We start from the raw sequence: 12317 nt of genomic DNA, 5'->3' as shown, positions 1-12317 counted from the left end.
AGAAGGTGAATTTAGTAAACATATGATGCTGTTTTTATGCTTTAGTAAAGTGAAAAACTTACATATAGCACCTTTAAAATACATCTATTACAGTTTTTCAGTGTATTTAGTGAGGGAACTTGCCGTTAAACAACAAATGTTTTTGTTTTTTGTTTTTAAACACAAATTTAATCTCTAAATGCATTTGATCATCTCAGCACACTGTATAATTTATAATATAATATAATATTACTGTTAACCTTACATACACAAACACACGCACTCAGACACACACACACGCACGCACTCAGATGCACACACACGCACGCACTCAGACGCACACACACGCACGCACTCAGACGCACACACACGCACACACTCAGACGCACACACGCACGCACTCAGACGCACACACACGCACGCACTCAGACGCACACACACGCACGCACTCAGACGCACACGCACACGCACTCAGACACACAAACACACACACACACACACACACGCACTCAGACACACATGCACGCGCACACATTTGTGCCCTCACAAGCATTGCCAAACAAGGAACACACGTGCACACACAAACACACACACACACACACACACACACACACACACACACACACACACACACACACACACACACACACACACACACACACACACACACAGAGTTTAAATAAAGAGATACTCTGCTACACTTTAGTACAGTGACGTATCAGATATAATACTATGGTGGTGTTTTTGGTATTTTTTTGTTAATGTGAGAAAGACATTAATCCATCACAAGAACCTGAGCAGATGGTCTGAAATGTGTGTGTGTGTGTTTACCTCTGTAGTTTATGATCTCAGTGCTCAGAACTGCGGTCATCTCCAGCACAGTGATGAAGGCTTTATCCATAGAGGTGAGAGGAAATGGAGACATGCGGTGTCTCCGAGCCACTTTGGTGATGTCCACCGCACTATGACCTTCAAACACACACACACACACAATCCTAAACACATCATATATACACAAATAATGCGCGACTGATGTGGGCTCTCAGTTTCTGATGCTGATATCTACATAGAGAGGCTGTATTGATGCAGAAATTATATGAATAACAGACAGAAAACACAAACTCAATGAATGTTTCTTTTAAATAATATTTACAGCCTATTTAACCTATCTATCTTTTTAATCAAATCTATTTGATCTACAGTATCTAAATGCAAATAGCCTAATAAATATAAATAAAAACACTAAATATGATTGTAAAGTCGTACAAACAACTTTCACTCAGAAATTGCAAGTAACTTTTTACAAAAAATTCAAGTAACATTAAGTTTTGAAGTAGAAAAACTGTTCTTGTAAAATGCAATGAAAAAGTTTTTGTTTTATTTACAACTCACATTTTACTAAAATACATTGAGCTGCAAACAGAACTTGCCATTAATTGCAAATATTAATTAAAGACTAATTGCAAAAGTTGCAAAAAAAAAACTAAACACTTTTTTTGCTATTTGCAAATAGCCTTAACCCCAATAATAATAATATTAATAATAATAATAACAATTTGAATATAGTTTTTTTTCAATTGCTAAAAAGCGCTTAGATACTTCCTTCAGATACTTATTCTAAACTCTTAAAGCAGCACTAGGTAACTTTTCAACCTTCATAATATATTTTTAAGACTCTTGTGATGATAAATCGACTTACAATAGGTTGACTGACACGTCTGCCATAGCCTGATGGGGTCTGTATCGTTTTTAATCGTACTTTTAAACTTCGGGTTTCGGGTAGTAACACGAGAACAAAAAGAACTACAAAATTCGACAGCTTTACGGCATATACGTCACTTCCACCAACACACACACTTCCTTACATTCGAACGTGCGAGCCCAACTTTGTTCGTCGGATAATATAGTCATGTCCGACACAGCAGAGACAAATAAGAAAGAAAAGGTTTTGTTGGAGGAAAGCAATAAGAGGAAACGAAAAAGTGATGGGATTAAAGGCAGGACGAGGATCAACATGTGACCAGCGTTTGCTCGTCGGCGTGAGCTGAAGGAGGCGTGCCCGACCGATGCTGTCCTGCTTGTTACGGTGAGCTACCACTCAAACATTGAACTGAAGTATCATATAGATTCTGGAAAACGCTAACCAATAGGCTACTATAATGACGGTGGCTTGTAAACGTGAGCATCGTGATTATTTAGCATTTGAAAAAAATAAAACTCATGAAATTATATTCATATGATATGCTGAAACATATGCCACTGACTGTACCTGGGATGAAGACATTTCACACGCGCCGCCAGAAGAACACCTGCATGTGAACTCCTCCTGCAGTGTTCAGGGGAACTGTTAGTGCTGCACCGACCCGCGGGACGCTTTTATGAAGTTATTTGGCCCGCGCCGCACCACTGGATATATTTTTACAACCCGCCACGCACCCGCGACCATTAAAAAGACATACGGAGTCCGCGGGTTATGGGACGACCCGTTCATCACTAGTTCAGGGCTATCAGGGTTGTCATGTCAACAAATGCACGTGCGATGGCATCCCCTGATGTAGGAGGACAGAGCTTACGACAGTAGTTGAGGACATTATTTTTTCCAAACTGTAGAGGGACCCCGAGAGCAAAAGTAGCCAAGTGCAGCTTTAACAGACTCACACTTACAAAACACATTTGGCCAAAGAATAACACTTCTTTTCACTTCACAAGGTACATGCAGTCAAAGTACACCAGGATTCAAAATACTGGCTATTGTTAACATTACGAAAACTGCATAGACTTTTATGTTTCAGTTTTACAGGTATTAGCATGCAAAACATGCAGTCCGCCATTTTTACACTTAATTTCTTGGTTGAAACTCTATGTTCACATGTACAGTAATGTTCACAATCAAAGCCATTACAGTAAAAAGCGAATCATTTTTTCCCCTTTACTCTTTACTACAGGAGGTACAGTCGAAACACGGTATGATAGAACAGAAAAAGTTTTACAGTATTGCTTACAGTGAACAAACTATGCATGAAACACACAAGAGCATTCGGAACAAAAATAAAAAACAAAATGACTGTATCTAATCCCTGCGATCTTCAGGGTTAGGCCACATGTTTTCATCAACATCACATCTGATATTATCCAACCGGGGATAAAACTGCTTGGTATGGATCCTGCACCTCTCACTGCCTCTCTCAGTGTTTGTCTTTTTCTGTTTCCAAAAACATCACTCCTCAAAGTCCTCCTTTTACTGTATAAGTGTCAATTTAATAGAATAAAAAAAAAGGTCACTGAGTCTAAGCCAGACTGGATTCAGCTGTGTGTCAATTACTCAATTGTTTGATTATTATCAGGGCATATATTGTTTTTTTAACTGATATCATTGGTGAAGCAGGGGCTTTTATACTGTATCTAAGGTTTGGAATATTGTTTTTGCTATTGTGGGATGTTGTGGGCTTAAATGCGTAAATGCTACAAAAACTATCCATAATTTTGTTGGGAGGTATAGCTTGTGGAAATGTGTTCACTTAAAGGTGCACTATGCAGCTTTCCGTCCACTGGAGGGCGCCTATTCAAAACAAAGGCGTAGTTTGATGACGCAAAGTGTGAGCGGAGCATCTTGGGACATGTGGTCTTCACCTCACAGCCGGTGGAAAATAGGACACGGGCAGAAATCATGTTCATGGATGCGGTTATTAAAGTTACTGTAGTCTAAAGCAGAGCAGGACCGAGTGTTGTGGAGCTGATCACGTCCACTGGAGTGATTGTTAAACAAACACCCGCCTCGTGAACACCGGGACTTTTATTATGACGGGACGGGACACATTCGCCGGGCGCCTGCACTGATCCGCTCTTCCGGTTATGATTATGAGGTAATGCAGCTCTGTTTATCATATTAGATGCATTTAAGTGTGTTAAAAATTATGTTATGACGTAACTCCGTGCGTTCACTTGTTCACACTGCTAAGAGTAAAGCGCTCCTGCCATATAAAACCCGAAACCGAGGGTAGCGCAGATATGACGCGATTGACAGGCGACTCCCTCAGACGCTATACTGACACGTCCCGGTCCTTAGTTAAAATAGCAATTTTCTCACAATTTACAAATAGTTGGAAACATTTGGGATATTGTAGGTACTCAACTGAACAAAATATATAAGTGTTCAGCTTATATATAACCCTAGTGGTTTTTGGATATTTTAAGTAACCTTTATTTATATAGCACCTATCACAGATACAATCACAAAGTGCTTTACAAGTACATAACATTTAACACTTTACAGTTTTAACAATCACTATGACAATTTTTTCAATACTTTTAAGAATTTTCCTAAACTCTTAACCCAACAACACGCAATTGTCAAAACGGTTAATTTCATGCTCACAACCCACATCATAAATTAAACTCCAACACTAATTTTTAAAATACAATAAAAATACACTAACACAATACACTATGCCTGCTCTTCCGACAGGAACATTTAGTCAATCATAGCACAATGTCATAAAAACACTAACACCAGATGAAATTTCACAAAATCTTTACACAGACCTCTTCCTCATGCAGGTATTTTTCTTACTTTCTTTGTGTTATGTTGTTTTTTTCCCGACACAAGATCAGCCAAATAGGCCCTCTTTTACTGTATACTATTTGCATGAAAGAACATCAACACCTGAACAATTCCAATACGGGAATCTGTTGTGATTTATATTTTTGCACAACTTCGATCAGCTGTTTCTCAGTACCAATGGAATGAAATACAAGGGATATATATTTGTATTTCAAATTTACAATATGAACAGCTGTTCACTTTGACTTTAGCCTATAAGGTTAGATTTAATCAATCAATCAACTTTATTTATATATTGCTTTTACAATCACGATTGTGTCAAAGCTAGCCTAGAAATCACGACGCACCCTAGCGGCAGCAAATCTAATCTGCCGCGAGTGTCGTCTAGCAACTCTCAATACACGACTGAGATGTAAACGCCAAACTCTGGTCGGGCCAATCACATCGTGTATAGAGTCGGTGGGCGGGGCCATAATGACGGCGGCCGAGTTGCGCTTGCGTGCTTCTAGTAAACACAGAAGCTGGCGAACGGCGGCGGTCTTTTGAATCAGCTCTGACCGCGACTCTGGAAGACTTGGAGTTAAGCTTTTCTCTGAGAAAAGAACGGCACGGAAGTCATTCTTAAAAAGGGAAGATGTGTTCGGAGTTTTGCCGACCGGATACGGCGAATGTTTAATTTATCAACAAGCTCTGTTTCACCTTCGTTGCTCTGGTTGGTGTAGCGCTATCCTATCGCATGCAGAGGGAGTTTGAAAGACAACCGTTTATCCGCCCCTCAGATTGAGCTGTCAATGGTGAGTTTCCAGACCAAACATCTTGATGTGGGTCAGGCTTGTCAGGCTAGATCAAAGCAGCTTCACAGTGTCAAACAGGATAATATTGCAATTACACAGCTGTTCACTTTGACTTTAGCCTATAAGGTTAGGTTTAGAACATGCTGTTATCTGTTCTGACACACAGTGTTAAAGCATTGGTAAATGGTTGAGCTTGTGTGTAAAAGAAGTTCAAGGGTTTTACATTTGTGTTAACTACACTCAAAAAAAATTAACTTATGAGGCTGTTCACTTTATTTAAGTAGTTTATCTTGATTTAACACCATTATATCAGGTTTCTGGTTCTAATGTAATTGATTTATGTTAAACTGACATAAAACCGTTACTCTTTGACATAACTTGATGGTTTTATTTTGAGATAACATGATTCAATCAAGTAACCCAAACAAACAGGACTTTCACTTCCCATCATGCTTTGCAAAGGGGCTGAATTCGGAGAGTAAATGTCTAAATAAAGTGATATTTTATGCATTTCTAACTAGATGAGAAAATAGAGAGACTTCCTAATGTTTAATGTTTTATTATGTTGGTATTTAAAAGTGTGTGTTATGTTAGTGTTTTTGGACGTTACCATTGTGGTGAAGTGTAGAGCATGTGCTTGGGGTAAGGATCTGCTAATAACTATTAAAGTTGTTTTATTTATAATAATGACTTTGGGCATGCCATGGATGTAACAAAACCATCTAGCCAATACAATCGTGTAATGTAAAAGGTTTTATAAATGTTGTAAAAAATAGCATTTCAATAAATAAAAATCATCTATTAAACTGGATTACTTGTTTTGTTTTTTTTTATATTAATTTCAGAGTAATAAAGCTTAATAGTTTTGGACAAAAGTAAGAATGTTAACCTGATTTAACTAAATGGCATTGAATTAATTTTACGTAAAAAAATTACGTTTACCGAAATAAACAATGTTAATTAAATTCAACATCACCCAATTACGTAAAACCTGCTGACATAAAAAAGTTAAGTAAATCCAACGTATCATTTTTTTGAGTGTATATGCATTTTGTGTCAAAGCAATAATACATTTGTTAATGGTATAGCCTACACATGTTGTGCTAACTGCGTTAAGGGTTTAGGAAATTTGTTAAAAGTATTGAAAAAATTGTCAAAGTGATTGTAAAAAATGTAAAACACCAAAAAAATCAAGACCAAAATTACCTAAAAACAGCTTGTCTAAATAAAAGTGTCTTTAGCTGCTTTTTAAAATAATCAACACATTCTGCCACACGCTACGCGGGGTATTCAATCCATCATTTAGGGGCAATTGCCTGAAACGACCGGTCTCCCCAAGTTTTGAGACGAGTTTTGAGGACACTCAGGAAATTTTGGCCTGAGGAACGAAGAGTGCGAGCGGAAGAGTACGGTGACAGCAGGTCTGTGATATATTGGGGGGTCTGACCATGTAGTGCTCTGAAAGTTAGAACTAACATTTTATAATCAATTCTGTATTTAAAGGGGTACTTCAGCGCTGGTAAGATGAATCTGTATTTAAACTGGGTCATTAATGTAATAGAAATGTGAAATTATTTTTGAATTTGGTGCTTTCTAGACTCAGAAAAGACAGAAAATGTATTTTTGTCTCATGGGGATGAAAGACTACAATTCCCAGAATGCTTCGCTGCCCTGTGAGGCCATTCCCAAAGCTACCGCTACTGGATTAATGTGACTTAGTTCAGAAAGTACAATTAAATACTGAACGTGTCTGTTCAATATAACGATCGAGTTGCCGAGTGAGTCTCACAGCAGACTCAGATTAGGAGTCAGATTACATTTAACGTCATAAATGAGTTGATGAGCTCTCGTGATGAGAGCTGAGGTAATCGCGACCACATTCGCGGCATACATTCACAACGCGTTTTCAGTTCTTGCCTTTGGAAGCTTAACTTTCATAGAAATTAATTTGAGAAGTTAAAACACTTACATTGCTTAGCATCCGTTTAAATTAATGCCTGTAGCTGAGCTGAGCTGTGAGTGTGATCTCCATTCCCCATGCACGAGTTGAAAACATGCAGAAATGGCTCCCTCTGCTGGCTGTAGTCTTTAGCCTCTGGGCAAACATTCCTCTCGTGACGCAAATATCGTCAATTTGCGTCACGAGAGGAATTTTTCCAGAAATAAAATGCATAAATCTCTCATGTCAGGGGGATATAAGAGGGGGGAGCACGATCATTTGAATATACTCCAGGGTTTCTACTGATACAAAGCCATATGTTAATCGCTGAAGAAACACTTTAATTCTGTATTTAACTTGTTGTATAATGTGTGAAAACGACATGAAATGTGTGAATGTTATGGCCACCAAAGACCGATGCTGTGCTAATTGTGTTTAGAGTTTTTAAAATGTGACAACTGACTGGACAATCGCTTGTTAGTTACTGTAAAATAAAACAAAATAAAAATAAAAAATGATTTTTATATGCTGGCTTCTCTTGATTGATTCTCTGTTTATTTCATTATTATCATTTGTTCACACATTAAGAAAAAATATGCACCAGACTTTATGCTGTCAAAAGTCTTGTGATACTAATTAGACCAAATGAACAAAATATCGGCATATTTATCAGGCTTGATGACTAAAACACTTCCAGAGACTCCAAAAGCACACAGTGATACTGAATATTTCATAATCATTCACATGCAAAAGTACATTTGAAACCTACTTGCTCGTAAGATATTTTCCTTGCTGCTGCATCGTGACTGCACCTGAAGAAAGAAAAGAAGGGAGGAAATTCTTGTTTAAAATCTGTGTTTTTATGGAGCGTTTATGAGATAAGTATAACAGTAGCGATGTCATGCTGCTGTCAGTCATTATGGAGCTCGGACACAAACATGGAGGTGAGAATTATGGGATGTAATGAGGAGAAACAGACAGAGAGCTATGTCACCGTTTAAATGTTTGGGGTCGTAAGAGGTTTTTGAAAGAAGTCTCACCAAAGCTGCATGCATTTGATCAAAAATACAGTCAAAATTCTGAAATATTTTTAACATGTAAAGTTACTGGTTTCCATGTGAATCTATAGTAAAGTTTAATATATTCCTATGATCAAAGCGGAATTTATCATCATTACTCCAGTCTCACATGATCCTTCACTAATCATTCTCATGAGGATATGATGCTCAAGAAACATTTATGATGATTATCAGTGTTCAAAAATGTTTTTGTGGAAACCAAACAGCAATTATGAAAAATAGCCTTTTGGCTAATTCTGGCTTTTTTACTCATGTTTGTTCATGTGTTTTTAGAAAAATGCATTGTCCCCTTACAAATAAATTAATCTTAATTATTTAGAATAAAAATATTTTTGTAAAATTATAAAACAGTTACTGTCCCTTTTGATCAATTTAATGCATTCTTGGTGAATAAAACACATCAAAAGATGAAAAAAAATATCATTCTGACCCCAAACTTTTGAACGTTAGTGAGATTCAGAAGAAATATCAGAGACGTAATAACATACAGCTTCATCTGATTTTAAAAAGACTGAAACTGCCATATTCCCATGATAAAAATATGTAAACTCCAACGCTATCTCACGACCAATTCGTATGTATTTTTACGAGGTGGCCAATGGGTATGAATTTATATGTTCTGTCAGGACCACCATCGTCAAAGATGATTGATTGACTATTAGCATATAGTTTGGATTGGCGGTGTGGTTCGGTTCTGGGGAAGAACTCCCTGTGTATCAATGCAGCCCAGCATAGATAAGAGCAGGGATAAACCCCACTATAGGGTAAACAGAACAGAACCAGCATGTAGTGCAGATATCATTACAGGTGCACTATGTAGTATTTTTGCAGTAAAATATCCAAAAACCACTCGGCCAGTGTTATATATTTTGTTCAGTTGAGTACTTATAATATCCCAAATGTTTCCAACTTTTTTGCAAATTGTGAGAAAATTGCTATTTTAACTGAGGACCGGGACGTTTCAGCATAGCGTTTGAGCGAGTCGCCTGTCAATCACCTCATATCTGCGCTACCCTCGGTTTTATTCTGCAGAAGCGCTTTACTCTTAGCAGTGTGAACATGTCACAGCAGCGCCGAGCGAACGCACAGAGTAACGCCATAACATCATTTAAACACACTTAAATGTATCTAATATGATAAACAGAGCTGTGTTACCTCATACCAATGACCAGAAACATCCCGGTCATTGGTTAAAATAGCAATTTTAACAAAATGTACAAATAGTTGGAAACATCTGGGATATTGTAGGTACTCAACTGAACAAAATATATAACACTGGTCTAGTGGTTTTTGGATATTTTACTGCAAAAATACTACATAGCAGAGGTGGGACAAAGTCATTGTTATGCAAGTCACAAGTAAGTCTCAAGTCTTTGCCCTCGAGTCCCGAGTCAAGTCGAGTCAAAGATGAGGCAAGTCTCGAGTCGAGTCAGAAGTCAAAGCCAACAAGTCTCAAGTCGAGTCCAAAGTCCTACCATTTTAGTTTCGAGTCACTTCAAGTCATCTTACCACAAAAATAAAAATTATACAAATTATGTATGTCTGTAAGATTTGTATTTATTTAAACCTCTTTTTATACAATGACATTAAGCAAATACAGTAAAAAAAAAAACAGAAAATGTAAATTTTCACAGAAAATGCTTGTATTTCAACAGCATATAGCACTAGAACAATGCACAGCGGCTTCAGTCCTGTATTGTGTTGACCTCATATTGCAAAACAGTTCAACTTTCAAATAGACATGGGTCCTTTTAGCCCAAACTTAGGGCCATTATGGGAATATTGTTTAGCTTATTTTTGGTTTCATTTGGTTTACTTTAATAATTTAATTTATTCAATTATTTTGTTTTGCTATACTTTTTATGCCAGCTTGCCATGGCAAAGCATATGACTTCAGTTTCTGGAGGGAAAGGGCTTTCTTATGACTTTTGAAGCAGTGAAAATATTCTTAATATTGCATACACTGAAACTGAAATATAATTGTATACCGTAGTGTATAATAGACAATGAATATTGACACAACAACATTGATATGAGTAAAGAGTTCAAATACAACATGTGAGGCTATAGATTTTCTGACATCTGTTTCATATTATTCTCAGGTATGAAGAATACAGAGGGGTGGGGGGCCCAAAACAAGCCCAATATTATTATATTATTTATTATCATCAGTATAATTTATGATTAATAATGTATCAATAAATGTGCCTGCAACATATTAAATTGAAATCTCGTGGAGTTTAAAAAGCAAATACAGACGGGATTTTACAAAATTCTTCAAATTGCAATAAAGACTGTGAACAGAAGCGGTTTGGAGATGGAAAAAGAGAAAAAGTGACGTGAAGGATTATGGTAACTCCAGTCGGAGTTATTGCACACATATAAGGAGCAGTGGTGAACATGCACACTATAAACCGTAAAAAGGATAAGCCCTGCATCTCAATGTGCAATCTGCCCTAAAGAGTGTTGAAAATTACTAATGTCACATAGCTACTATTTAGGATTATTATGCACTATTTTTACAGTCTATGATTGGGAGTTGGTGCCCTGGAAAACACTGAGAGCGCTGCAATATAGAGATATGTTTATAATAATATACATTTGAACCATACCTACTGTTATTATTAGTAGCCTATACTTTTTTTATTATTTATTTTTATAATAGCCAAATAATAATAGTCATAATAAATAGCCTACATTATAAAAAAAATACTTTTAAAATTAAATTAGGTGGCTTACCTCCTGTTTCCTCTCCATCTCTGTATATCTCTGCTGGTTGCATTGTTTGTAAAAAATAATAATAAAATGTATTCGTCTATTTACGTCTACGAACTATCATTACATTTATAACATCACATCACATGCCTGCACGTTGAACGCAATTTTTCTTCAATGAGGGGAAGGAGGCGGGATGTATGAGGACGAATGAATACAGCACTTGTATCGTTGCACTATGTCTATTAGCTGTGAGAAGACAGTGTCAGGCAATGTATTTGGACAAAACAGCGACCATAAATGTAAAGAAACGAAGTTGCTTGTCATATTTTCCTAACAAGCAACCACATTTTTTTAAATAAGCCCAAAAAACCGCGACCCGCAACTCGAGATTTTTTACCGCGACTTGCCAAAAAAAGAAGCCCAAATAAGTCACGTGTTATACGCGGACTTGGTAGCTATGGATACTGTCGAATCAAACCAACGTGGGACTACAGTGATTGGATGTCGTGACTCGTGCTGGCAGCGCGTGCTCTCTAAATGCATACAGGTGCAGCTTTTTTTCACTGAGAGCAGCGCGGCCGTGTGAAAGAAAAATTGCCAAAAAGTAACAAGTCTTCTCGAGTCATAAGGCTCAAGTCCAAGTGAAGTCACGAGTCATTGATGTTAAAGTCCAAGTCGAGTTGCAAGTCTTTGTACATTTTGTCGAGTCGAGTCCAAAGTCATCAAATTCATGACTCGAGTCTGACTCGAGTCCAAGTCACATGACTCGAGTCCACACCTCTGCTACATAGTGCACCTTTAAGTAAAGATCATATCTAATGTATTATTAGTAGTAGTAATATGCATTTGGACAACTTTAAAAGAGATTTTCTCAATATTTCGATTTTTTTGCACCCTCAGATTCCAGATTGTCAAATAGTATCTCTGCCAAATATTGTCCTATCCTAACAAACCATACATCAATAGAAAGCTTATTTATTCAGGTTTCAGATGAGGTTTAAATCTCAAGGTCCATGTCATCCAGAATCACATATAGAACCTTTTTGGCAAAAAGGGATCTTTAGAACCTTATATAGAACTCTATTCTCATTTCGTTTCTCCTTTCATTCACACTTTCTTCTCTTTTAAAAACGTAATCGTCTCTATAACCTCTGTAACTTGTTGCGTGACTCTTCTGGACTGAAGTGGAGGTTCCTGGTGCTTGTGAAAACCACCCTATAATCATCAGTGATAGGAAAGATCTAATA

General features: G+C 37.2%; 1 protein-coding gene across 7 annotated transcripts in view; it reads right to left on the bottom strand.

Annotated features, from left to right (window-relative positions):
• Positions 1-12317, bottom strand: part of gphnb (gephyrin b) — a 113751-nt gene that overhangs the window by 17940 nt on the left and 83494 nt on the right. For all 7 annotated transcript variants that reach the window (XR_010898137.1, XM_067418209.1, XM_067418211.1 and 4 more), the window contains 2 exons: positions 8043-8085; positions 811-948 (listed from right to left, as the gene is read on the bottom strand). Coding sequence is in view for 6 of the 7 variants with exons in the window: in XM_067418209.1 (XP_067274310.1) it covers positions 811-948; positions 8043-8085 (181 nt within the window). In the remaining variant the exon portion in view is untranslated. The remainder of the gene's footprint in view (positions 1-810; positions 949-8042; positions 8086-12317) is intronic.

Source organism: Pseudorasbora parva, chromosome 15 (genome assembly GCF_024679245.1).
Source record: "Pseudorasbora parva isolate DD20220531a chromosome 15, ASM2467924v1, whole genome shotgun sequence".
Lineage (NCBI taxonomy): Eukaryota > Metazoa > Chordata > Actinopteri > Cypriniformes > Gobionidae > Pseudorasbora > Pseudorasbora parva.
Note: the sequence above shows the minus strand (reverse complement) of the source record. Positions and strands in the feature narration are given on the sequence as shown.